Source organism: Athene cunicularia, assembly GCF_003259725.1.
Source record: "Athene cunicularia isolate RWA chromosome 5 unlocalized genomic scaffold, athCun1 chr5_part1, whole genome shotgun sequence".
Lineage (NCBI taxonomy): Eukaryota > Metazoa > Chordata > Aves > Strigiformes > Strigidae > Athene > Athene cunicularia.
Genome location: NW_020799101.1, coordinates 42,833,562 through 42,846,777, shown reverse-complemented (window position 1 = coordinate 42,846,777; position 13,216 = coordinate 42,833,562). Strand labels below are relative to the sequence as shown.

Below are 13,216 nucleotides of genomic sequence, written 5' to 3'. Positions count from 1 at the left end.
GTTTGTAATGAACAAATACCAGTAGCATTTCAGCATATCTATAAAATCAAGACTAGTCCTAAAAGAAGCATAATTTTACTCATTTAGCTGTGGATTAATTGGCAGAAGAATGACTGATCCCTCTTCCTGTATGGGTCAGGAGTGAGTCAGATGAGGGGAGCCTCAAGGTACTCCCAAGATTGAAAGTAGATGCCTACATGGTTGGGACAAATGAACAATGGAATAAAGTGGGAGAAAAAAATATCCTTGAAGACTAAAATATTCTGGAAGAAGAACTGAAGAGATGGTCCTCCAGTCCTCCACAATCAGCAAGACTGCTAGGCTGTGGAGAGCAGTGGAATACATACCCAATTTCATTTCCTAGAAACACTCACTGCCCGCAAAACACTGTTTCATCTGTACAGAGCTACATGACCACATAGTTTTCATCTCTGAAATTTACTCAGGTAAGCTAAACCCCAACAAAATTTGCTCCATTACCCATAAAAATAGTTGTTGTAACTGGCACAAAGTGACTCATGGTGAAGTGGGGCATTGAAATGCATCATGGAAAGGCCATGATTGCTCTTCAGTGGTGAATCCAGCAAGAGAGGTCCATGAAACACCACTCTATTGAAAAGTGTGCCCTCTGAGAAGAGCTTGGAGAATATCTAACACCCATCCTTAGACACTAACTTCATTATTTCTGAAAAGTTAAAGAAGTAGTTATTTTATCCCATACACTCTTAAAAAGTCACTTGCTTGGGCCTACTCGTGAGCTTTCTAAACCCTGGGCTTGGTCTTGAATTTTAAGTGAGCATAAACAGGGAAAGGACAATGTGACACACTGGACACCCTAATAACAAGCCCCTTCATCTCAAATCATTGCATAATATTTCAAAATATGCACATACTAATCCTCTCACTTAGAATAACCTAGAACAAGGAAAACACTGGGAGAGTGCACACAAACCTTCTGGAGTCTCACAAATTATCTTCGAGTTCGAAGACACTGAGATTAAAGATAAAAATCAAGATCAAGCTTATTTGCTTGGCAGAGCAGCGTAGCTGTGAAAGCACAGCCTGAACAAATGTTGCCAGTTGCATGGGTGAACAGAAATCTACTGGGCAGTGAGGGCTCACCACTAAGCCCTGGTAGTCAGAATGTATGGCACTTTCATAATAGGAGAAGTTTTTTTATTCTGAGCCTACCTACACCCACATTGCCGATCATTTATTCTGCACTTTAAATAAAGAATCCCACATTTCAAATCTTAAGAGTTTCACAGCTCTCAAAATTACTAAGCCTGTTTATGCTTTGGTACAGGGACACAATTTGATCTGCTAAACTCCGGACATTCTATAAAAGAAAAAGTGAAAAAAAGAAGAAAAAAAGAGAATTACTAGCTCTGTATTTTTTTACAGAAAAAAAAGCCTTTTTCTATGTTTCAGGAAATCAGAAGCTCCACAGAACACTCAGTGTGAACAAAAAAGCCATTGTATAAATAGACATCTTTGAAAATAAATGGGAAAAACATGATCTCCAGCACCTAAGTCAATCAGAGAGTGACAATTTTGTTTCTTATAATGATCTTGAATTCCTACTTATTCTTTCAAAGGTAGAAAAGGAATAGGAAGTGAAAAGAAGATGGTTATCATGTCATATGAAGAAATACTACAGAGAAGCAGTGTGAGCAGTTTCAAAAAGTTTGGAAGACCTCTTGCTCACCATTTAATTTTTTAAGTATATATGATCAGAAGTTTAGAAAAGGCCCTGAGGAGTCAGCTTGAAAGTAGGTGCAAACCAAATCTGATCTGGAGAGATGCCTGAATGACGATTTCTGCTGGGTATTTCAGAGCCACCTTGCCTTCGACTCTGGTAAAGAAATCCTGTTGGTGGGTGGAGGTCGCTGTAGTCATGCTTTTTACCTTTCTTAAGCTCTTGTTTACTGACTATTTGTTCAGCTGACTAATCTCAGTATTATTTTCTGTGGAAACTTGCCTGTATCAGATGGAGCATCGTGATTCCCAATCATGTCAAGTGCACAGGTTGTACCTTCATTTGTCCCCAATACCTCCTCTCAGTGATTAATTCTCCGCAACCCTCACTTAACAGTGACCACTGCAACTTGCTCAGAACATGGTAGTATACTTCCTGTTCATCAGTTTCTGTAGTAAAGAGCCTTATTCCTGATATTATGCATTGTTTTAACTTTGGTAGTCTCTAAAGAGGGAATGCATTTTGAGAGTTTAAGCCACTTTATAAACACCAACAAAAAATCCCAATCTCCTTATAAAATCCATGTAGTACCAAGTATTATTTGCTTCTAAAATAGATTTCTGAGGTCTTTTAAAGTCAATATTCATTCTAGTTACACTAAGTTACAGAGAAAGGTTAACAGTAAAGCTAAACGCCTTGACAAATTGTTTGATTCTTCTAGTAAAATTGCCTTTATACTGTCTTGAATGGGTTGTCCAGGTTTTGCAACATGGATGATTCACACCAAGTGAAAGCTGGAAGTACTTTGTTGAGAGCAAAAGAGATAACATATTACTAAGAAGTCATATTTTCTTGTTAAAATGCCATCTATTTAAAAGATCTGTTCATATAAACAGATGTAGCAAAGTGGCTTGTATCTTACCTCCTCTGCCAAGATGGTCAAACCCACACTAGTCTTGAACTGCTTGTGACCCTATTTCCAGAAAAGAAAAAATTGAAGATTTTCCCCTCAGACTTGCTGCAGTATTTATCCTAGTTACTCATTTACCAGTGAGAATCTCTGTTGTTTAAAAGCTGAAAATGAGCATGGGGCAAGAAAATATACTGCAAGTTGTCCTATCAGTCAAGCTAGCAAATTAGACCTCATTTGGAGATTACACAGACACTGGTGTGTGGAAAAAAACAAACCCAAAGAAACCCATAAAAAACCCTGAAACCATGGTCAATTGAGAAAGAAAGCTACTCCTATGTTTTGAGATCTTCTTCCATCGCTGCAGTAGATATTGTTGTGAAATACTCTGCACATTGTTTGCCTCAGAAAAAGATAACAGGAAGGCAAGCAAGCAAGGAAAGATTTTCAAATGGCATCAAAAGACAGAAACATATAACCACTGCAAGCGCACACATTACCAACATATCTTTAATGAAGCTTCCTGGAAGAGTTTTAGACATTGTGCAAGACATCATCAAGTTGGCAAAACATACAGCCATCAGCTGAGTCAACATCAACAACACTGAAAACCAGTAGACAGCTTTTCCCCAAAAAAATCTTTCCAAATTAGTAGGAAGAGAGTATCTGCGCTAATTATTATATTCATTATTTAGGGACTTATGCAGGTTATAAGGAAGAAGCATTCTATTAAAGCATTCAACAGGACAACAATCACACAAGGAGACAAAACAGTTCAAATTCATACTCATAAAAAGGAAGAATGAGTGCTGCTGAAACCAGAAGCAGTCTCTGCTTTGATACAAGCAGCTCTGATTAAGTCAAGCAGAATTTGTTTTTCTATATGCTTTTAAAAGCTCTGTTCTCCAAAGTGACTGCTTCAGATGAATGTTTGTAATAGAAGAGGTACTGAACGGTACGAAACCCACACACATTTCCGAAACATGCTCAGGCAGCCCTTGGCTAACCCAGCGAAATCCAGCATTCACAACATAATCAGCATGTGTCCAGCTCCATTCTCCATGTACCCTGCCGGTTTCCAAAAGCCCCCCTTAGGCTGGCCCTATTGGCAGTGCCCCGATGTACTTACTATTCAGTGAAGAACCTGGCAATGCCATACTGACTAATATCTTCCCTGTTCTCCAGCAGCTGGCTCACTGCATCCTCCATGTACGTGAGGACATGTCTTTGAGCTGCAAATAAAAGAGAATAAGAGACAGAAATTAGAATACAAGGGACCTGCAGAGCCCAGAGCCAGACCGGCCTACTTGTGTGCCTTACATAACAAGCTGAGCAGCATTTGCTCCCTCAGTTAAAGAGTAAAGGTTTCATTCTCCCGGATATCAATAACAAAATTCCTGACCTAAATCCTGCTTTCTTTCCTGGCTACACAGAGTTAGTCATTGACAGTGCTGACCCTTTTCCAAAATCCCCTGAGATTCTGAAAATGAAGGAAGAGGAGAAGGAGCTGTGAGACTGCCTTGCTGGAAAACACTTACACAAGAGGAGTTCCTGATCTCTGTTCTGAGTCACAGCCATCTTTCCTATAGGGACTGTCAATGCTGTATTGATGGGGCTGTTGCAGAGCTTTAGGTGTTCCCTGCCCTTCCCTCCTTACCAAAGCCAAGTAGCTCTAAGGTTGTTCTGTAAAGTTTTTTTTCCTAAAGGTGCAAATAAAAGTACCTCTGTTTCCATACAAGCATCAGTGAATGTTCTTGGAGTGGCAGGTGGGGAACAGGTCTCAATGCCAAAAGAGATTTACATTGCTCAACAGTCAGTCTCAAATAACTGCCTACACCAACCAGAAGGACTTCTCAGAAGTGGTGGATCTGGCAGTACCCAACCACAGAATGCCACTCACTTATGAGACTCCTGCGTAAAGATAGTTTGGTACAACACAAACCATTTTGCTGCTTCCACAGGGGGCAGACTCTGTACAAATCAAGCATTTGCCAGGGAGGAAGCAGCACAGATTTGCTACTGAGCCCCTTTGATGTTTCTGGCTAGAAACCAAGTTGGAGCAACAAAGAGCCAAGTCTGGGCTGATGTGCCAGCTACCAAGCAGTAGACTTTCCAAATCTACAAGTTCAACAATCAGAAGACAAGTCACAACGAACCCAGGAAAATCATTCCTAACCTGGAAAGCACACAAACCCTGTTCCCAAAGCACACACCTCCATCCTAAACACGTATGCTACTGCACCCTTACAAGTAGTGTCGTGTCCTAAAAAGAGCAGGAGAAAACCCTTAGGGGATATAGGAAAGGCAAGGGCTGTTCTTGCTCCTTGCCAATCTGCTCCAGACTTGGCAACATCATCCCCTCACCAGCAATGGCCAACCTCAGACCCACATCAATATTCTTCAAATCATTTTAATTTGTGCTTAATATCCTGGTAAGCATCAAGCCTGTGCCACTTGACACACAGCATGGAAGTCCCTTTCATCTTAGTGTGGGGCAGGTGGACTTCAAGAGAGGCCCGGAAATGATTATTCCCAGTGGATACAGTGATTAAAACTATGTACGAACATTGATTGCTATCAGAGGATTTCTCTGCCTAGAACACTTTTCAGGACAATGGTAAAATTGGTTAAGCACACCCTGGAAAATACCTTGCAGCTGATAGCAAAATGGTGAGCCAAAGGTTCATAGATATTATCTGGTACTAAAAGATACAGGGCGTATCTTTATTTAATTATTTTAATGCAAAGGAATAAATTTAATTTATGTGAGTGATTAAAGAAAAATAGCTCTGCGCACCTGTGTCCCCCGAGGGAGGAATGAGTCGTGCAGCTCAGTCACAGGCTCAAGATAACAGCAACTGGGTAACTTATTTCAGCCCATCCTTCCTCCCTCTTCATTATGCAGCCCATCCTGCACTCAGAAACTGTCTTCCCAGACCCCTCTTGTGCTGTCAGTCGTACCAGATTAAGCCAGGAAAAGGTACTAACAGACGGGCTTCCACTCACCTCAGCCTGCAATAAACTTCTGCTCCACTGCAAAACCATTCTCAAAACTTTGTCGGGAAGTATACATTCCTTTCATAGAATAGCCCCTATCAATGAAACATATTTTTGTTATTTTGTTTTCTTAGAGTCATTAACCTTTCCCCTAAAAGCCTATGGGAATAGACAGACAGGGTCCCACGGTGCTACACAGCACAATGCAGCTGACCTCTATAACAGATACCTTCGAGCCTGCTCCTGGAGAATAAATTAACTTTCAACACAGAATTTCAGACGTTTCTGTCACACTTTAAAATGTACACTATTATATATAGGTCACTGTTGAATACAGTTGCTGGTAAAAGGGCATTTCTGTTAAGCTTTTTGTTGTACAGCCTAAGGATCCTGGCAAAGAACCTCTCTCCCTATTTCCCAGCAGCTAGGTAGAGGAATGGGGGAGGGAAGAAATTGGTGAGCAGAGAAGCTGAAAGAAAACAGCACTTGCAATCTCCTGGAAAAGTCTCTCTCTTTGGCTCTTCAGCTGCTGTGCTGTTTTCCAGGTAGCACAGTTCACATTGCCAAACCAAATTCCAGCTCTGGCTTCCTGTTCGCTGGCAGCCCAGTTCCATGAAACGGTACAAGTAGTATGTTTTATAAGCCAACCAACTCTACTGTTACACAGAAAAGTCATAGAATAAAATTTAATTTGCAGGCAGGTTCTAGCAGGCCAGAGAGGCAAAATAATGTGCCAGGAGTCTGGTTATAGCAAAATAGTAGTTCCATAATTTATACAAACGGTACTTTCCATAACAAACACTGAAACCATACTGGAACACTAACTATTTATGCAAGCAGAGTTAAAAATCTGTGGGGTCCTGTGCAAAATAAATTAGATGATTCATATGTTTTAATAGTTTTTGAAAACTCAGGAAGATAATGGTGTATTGGTATATATGCTGCTCATATTTTTGAAGCTCAGTTTGCAATAATAAGGCAGCAAGTCCAAATCAGAATGCAAAGCCTAAATACTCATGCAACTGTGCTACTACAACTTGCTGTCTATACCAATTTTCTTCCTGACAGAATTCCAGCATACTGCAGCTTCCACACAGGAGGTATTACAACAGGTTATCATCCTCAGTATTTATTGGTTTATGGCTTATTGCAACAAAGTTTCTCCTCCCTACTCATACAAAACTTCCCAATGCAACACATATTTGCTAAACTCTTCCCTAAAATCCCACGCAACTACCCGAAACAGTAAGTGTACCTGCCACACATACTTACTAGTAGTAGGTGCTACTCTTTGCTGTCAGATTTAAGAACTACAGGCAGCTTTCACAGAAGGATCTGACAGAGTAAGTTCACAGAAGAGTCTTCAGACAGCCCGTGACCTGATGTTAAGTAGATACTTTTGCACAGAATATCTTAATTCTTATCACTAAACCATTAGCAGTGATGTTACACTTAGAGCCTCTGTTCAATCAGTAGCAATACGTACAGTACAGCTCCTCAAAGCTGGCTACTGCAGCACTTAGGAGAATGGCCTCTGATGGCATTACCACCACATTCACATACTCACACGCCCACTGTTCAAAGTGAATTTTGGAATTAATGCACTTTTGGCTCAGATCCAAATTTAGGGCTGAACAGTGACTGCTCAATTCAAGCATGGCCAGACCAAGTCAAATAAATCTCCTCCAGTTTACAGGTAAAAGGTTTACATCCACAATCCAGAATCTCTATGGACTTCACTACAACAGATTAGACTGCACCAAATCATTTTGCACGTGTATTTAAAATAATAAAACCAGTCCTTTTATAAGCCACTGAATGACTTGTTCCAATATTCCTATGAGAGCAAACTACCTGCTAATTCATAGATTCGCTTACAAATATGGTGAGAACAAGCACCGATACTTGAAAAATCTTGAAGGAAAGGGAAAACTTAATGCAAATAATACCACTGCAGGAAACAGAATATATGCACTGTAATTCTGAAAGCCAGAAATTAAAGAGGGAAAGGAAGGAAATACAAGTCACCTTTAAGTAATGATATTGCATATATGGAATATTTTTATTATCAGCAGTGCTCCAGAATGGAAATTTAAAAGGAATAAAATCTTGAAAGTGCCACAGTACTGTGTGTCAGTTACATGATACCTGCTTCAGCACATAATGGCAATACAATCATGTTAACCACAGCGGTTTTGCGTATTAGTTTCCCAGTCAAAAACTTAGATGCATCTCCCCAATGCTACATTGATAAGAAGCTTCTCTTTCCAACAAAAGTTTGCCTTTTCTAAAGGCAGTATACCAGCACGCTTACCAAGAAGCGATGCTGCCTGTCATACTTGAAAGAAATAGCAAACATGGGATGGCCAGAAGGTGCAATAAAAATAGCAACGGATGCTGCAAAAGAAAAATTAAGTGTGTCAAACGACCTGAAGAGTGAGTATGACTGGAATAAATTGGTATGAGATAGGAACACACATATCACATACCTTGTTTAAAGCAGCAGCAGAACAGAGCTCTGCAGCAGAGTTAAGTATTTATCAAATTATCATCAAATCAGCTAACTACATTATTGCTCAACTCTTCATGAGAGATGACTTCTTCTGGAACATGAGCTGTCTACCAAAACAATTTGTACTGTATGTACATTTTTTTTTTTTTTTTTTTTCTTTTTTTTTTTTTTTCCTAAAGCTGGTTCATTCCTGACATAACTGAATATGTTAAAAAAATCAGAAGTGGGAACTCCTGGATAATAAGACCAGCTCTTATTAATTATTTGCTTCCTCCTCAACTGAAGTGCCAAAAATACACACTATTTGATGCAATTAACATTATCATTCATTTCAGTTACCAGAAGTTCAAGAGCACAACAAGCTTTAATGTATTTGGAGTATTTCTGGCGGTTTTTAAATCTCTGAGAGAATATAAATTAACAGCTAAATTCCCTTTCAGAATTTATCCTGAACTGGAGCTTAACTAAGGACACTACCATATCACACACATTGAAAAGACACATCTATAGTAACACAAAATCCATTTCATGCAAATATTACCAAAGCAATAATGCTGCAAGAGGGAATTAGGATACAAACTGCAAGAACAAAATTGTGTCAACACTCGAAGTTTTTCCAGCACTAATGGTCTTTCAGGATGCTCTTTTTAATCTTTTCAGTTATCATCAGGGATTTAATCTCTCCAGATATCGCTAAGGAATGGCCTGAGCAAGAGAAGTATGTAAACAAAACAATCAACCTGAAAGCTAAATCACTGTACAGCTGTAGTTCCTTCCAGCTTTGCACAGCTTCACAGTGTAATCTCCTCTTAACTCTCAAAAAAAATTTTTTTTGAAGGACGGAACATGTAATGAAATACAAGTAGACCTTGGCATACAAGAGATAACACTATGATGAGAGACACGCGCTGCTACTCAGGGACACATGCTAAGTGGCCACAAAGCATAACTATCCTGTATTTCAGATGCTCACTTTCAACAAAAAAATTTACAACAAAAAACCACTTTCAACAAAAAAATTTAAGGAATGTTTCAGTTTAGAATTTAATCTTGACCATAACTGAAAATTTGTTTCAAACAATTAATGAGTATATTAGTCACAAACCATGACATCATACTCTTTGAGTTTGCACTCCTGAGGCTGCACCCAGACCAACACAATTGTCCAAGTCCTTCCAGCAGACTGCCTCCTACAAGATGTCATACAGCTGCTAGAAAACACCACCTTGCCAATACAAAATTGTTGAGCTTTTTCTAAAAAAAAAAAAAATAAAAAATCTGAATTTATGCAGTGTATTATTAATACTGTGGAAGTAATTATCATTCCAGCTTGTTATAAGGCATTAAATCACCTAACAGTTCCCCACCTATTCATACTCAAATGCAGAACTGTGTACTCTCCAGTTCGAGAGCTCTACCTCGACCAGGATCAGATTTCACCTGTTACCTTTCAAGTTAAGGGGGAAGTCCTGTAGTGCAACAGCAGGTTTGGGGGTGAAACCTCCATCTTTTGGAGAAAGTACTAGACTGAGTTTAAGAAGATTCAAACTTAACTAACTTTTCTACATTATGCATTAGTGAGGAAGTCATTCATCTTTCATGTTACAGTTTCCTATCTGTACACCGGAGGAAGAAATTAAAAAAAAAAATAAAAAAATGCATTCTCTTTTTTAGACCATAAGCTCTTTCAGCCAGAGTGCCTCCCAGAAGCTCATTAAATATCTAGATTGAGGAGACTCAGTGTTAGCTAAGATGTCTGTATAATGACATAACCTGCACATTGATTATGCTGTTAAAGAAACCAATTGCACTTTCCAACTCAATATTTGTTAAGACTGTTCAGAAGAAGAGTAAACCCTAGGTATCTGCAAAGTCTCTACACAACTGGGAGTTCTCTGCTACTCAGTGTTGTAAAGCACCAATACCATGAATGTTCTTCCTAATCAGAAAGCCCAAGACCTCTATGAGAGAGTTGAGGAAACACAACCATGTTTCTGGCACTTAATAGCCCCATGCTTTACTGATAAGGCACTCTCCCAACAGAGTATTTGTGTTCTTACATGTCTTACACTGGCAAAAGATGAAAAGAAAGCACATCCTGGAGTTGGGGAGTAGAGGAGAGGAGAATCCAGAGAAAAATAAAAGTTCAGAAATTTGCAATATCTACTGCTTCTTCTCCATAAAAGGAAAGGGGAGGGGGAAGAAATACAATTTGGAGCTTCAGAAGACAGCTGCATGAGCAGAACAATACACTAAGTTTTCCAATGCCTGCCATAAATAACTGAGCAATCACCAGTTATTAAACCATAATGAAGAAGGCATGGAAAAGTGTCTCAAATAGGCCTCATTTTGCCTACTGTTGTTCTAGTCTCATCCATCAAGTGAAAACACATTTTCATCACTATCCCCAAACACTAAATGTTGTTTATCCAGTGAAAATACTGTTTAAAATATCCTGCTTGTTACAACATCTTCACTTTCTGCCAAGTTGGCCTTTCTGCCAACTCTGCAGACCTCACCTCCTTTTCTGTTCACTGAGTATTGGTCATCTCTGTTCTACTTGCTGTCTCACAATCATTTTGGCATGAGGTGTGTTGCCCTGATTTTTATTTTCCAGGAACTCTGCTGTATCAAAGCTTTGCAATTATTTTTTCTCTTAAGTGAATGCTTAATTCTCTCCCTCTTATCTTCTATTTAACTCGCAACTGCTTTTATTTCCTTCTTAGCACCCGAATTGGACATAGAAAAATCATTTCAAACAGGGGAAAAAAAAAGTAGTGTGGCAATTAGCATGTAATATTATTTTGGCCACTCATTTTATTAGATGGCCTGGCTTTGATATTGAAAAAGGAAAATGGGAAAAAGAATTAGGTGAAGTTTGCACATTCCAGGTCAGGTAAGACAACGTCATCTGACATGGGAGCCTCAGACCTCATGTGGTAACCTGAGGCAACACAACTTCAGAATTAAATTACAAAAAGTGAAGCTTATCACAATTGTTTACAACCTCACATCAGACAACTACATTAACAAGACTTTGAGGCACATAACAGAACAAATCCAAAGAACTGTGATTTCAGAACACTGGGTCAATGTAGGAAACATAAAAGCATCTTACAAAAATGAGTAGGGAGGTTTGACTTCTGGGAGGGAGAGTTGGAGTTTTGTTTGTCTGGGTTTTTACTGCTAATACACAATTCATTCAGTAGGATCTGTGAGCAGTTTGGTAAGTTATAAAGTCTCACGAAGACAAAAACGTTGTTATTGGTAACATTTACACCGAATAACAATACCATCATGTAAGCAGACACTTTTTCCCCACTAACAACAGGTATTGCAACCTAAAGAGAAGGTCATACCAAGTAATCAACAGAACAGGCTCTTATACAAGTTATTGCTCAACCTGACATGCTCATGAGTGTCTTTTTTCTGACCCCAGTGTCAGAATAATTTAGAAGGTTTTACAAAATGACAAGGGAACAGTAGATTATGTGGAACTCAGATGAAAGGAGGCACACTTTAGATAGGCTAATAAAGCTGCTTGCACCTCACAATCTTGCACAACTCTTAGAAGTCTCATTTCTCAGCTTCAGATGTGAAACAGAAAACTGGTTTATTAACATTTTAAGAATTTTTAGTCTGCTTCCTAGATTATTTTGAGTGCTTCAATCCTTACTGACAAGTTTCACACAAGTTAAGTGCCTATTTCATTAAAAACAATTAAATGAACCTAAAACCAAGTTGGCTCATTAAAAAGAAAAGAAATTTTGCAAGTTTCAGCCTAGAGCAACTCTGGAAAAGTTATGAGTCTCTCTGTTAATGCGTAGGTTGAAAATGCTGATGTAGTGTGATAGAGTAGCACAGAACCAAAGGGTGTATCTACATGGCACACTGCGATACTGTTCTCAAATACCTGAACTAGCTCCAGAACTTAGAACTTCAGCAAAGTGAGGCTCCTGGGAATCACCCTGAAAAAGCACTAAAACTCTTATTTCTGCCTGAGTTTCCTTAACACAGAATAGCACTAGAGTTATGTAGGTATGCACAAAGTACCCTAACAGCAATCTAGTAACAACAGCACAATGAGATACTACTTTAAGATGAATCAGATCACTCCCTTGCTTAAATACTTCATCTCTTTTTAGTTTTGTGATGTACTTTGGATCCCCTCTCATTGAAACAAATGCTAGGCTAAACAAACTAAGCTCTTTTAGTCTCCTCCCTGCAAGACAGGTTTTGCATTTACTGGAAGTCAGCAGTGTTTCTCTAGTCTTGTCCATTTTGACTTACCAGAGACTGCAATAACATGGTGGAACAAGTAAGCCGAACCAATACATGGCATTTCTGGCCTTTCCTTGTACAAGAAAGCTACAATAATTTATGTATACCTTTATAACAGTTATTACCAAATGGCCTCTTGGGCCTAGAAAGTAATGGCTGAAGAGTTTTACTTCAAAAATACTGTCTTGAACACATTCCAAAAGCTCACTACTTGTAATAATTCATCTCCTCTTTGGCAATTAAATGAAGTCGTGGTGACTTTATTCCATCCTAATTGTTTTCATTTAATACATTAACACCAAATCACTTTGCTCCTTAGTTTTCCTGGAACATCAAGCAGTCACAGAAACCGTTAGAGCCAGTTTAAAAGGACGCAGTTAGTCTGCAAGGGAGCAGCTGCTTTATAAGTTAAAAGATTTCCATTTTATGTGGGAAACATCATTACCACTATTACCTTATTTCAGAAGAAAAGCTGACATTCAAAGCATCTCCCAACACAAGAACAGCACTCCTTTCAATGTTGGGAAACAAGCATAAAATATGATTGCTCATATAGATCTGTGAGCAAAACAGGTTGATAAAGGGCTAAAAGAGGTTCCAGACTGCCCTAGAGCACCTGGACGTTGTTTGTTCCCTACTCACACCGTGCAAATAAGAGACGGGGACACAGGTGCACACACAGACACAGACACACAGACACAGACACACACACAGAGACACACACACACAGACACACACACAGAGACACACACACACAGACACACACACACACACACAGACACACACACACACACACAGACACACACACCCCCCCCAC

General features: G+C 39.2%; 1 protein-coding gene across 2 annotated transcripts in view; it reads right to left on the bottom strand.

Annotated features, from left to right (window-relative positions):
• C5H11orf49 (chromosome 5 C11orf49 homolog) overlaps positions 1–12,951 on the bottom strand; it is an 84,974-nt gene extending 72,023 nt beyond the window's left edge. Inside the window, exons 1-2 of one of the 2 annotated variants that reach the window (XM_026849553.1) lie at positions 12,854–12,951; positions 3,739–3,841 (exon numbers count right to left, since the gene is read on the bottom strand). In XM_026849553.1, the coding sequence (XP_026705354.1) occupies positions 3,739–3,818 (80 nt within the window). In that variant the 5' untranslated portion in view covers positions 3,819–3,841; positions 12,854–12,951. Of the gene's footprint in view, positions 1–3,738; positions 3,842–12,408; positions 12,472–12,853 lie in introns of those variants that run through there. The other variant, XM_026849552.1, reaches the window with a different exon arrangement.
• Between the last annotated feature and the right edge of the window lie 265 nt (positions 12,952–13,216).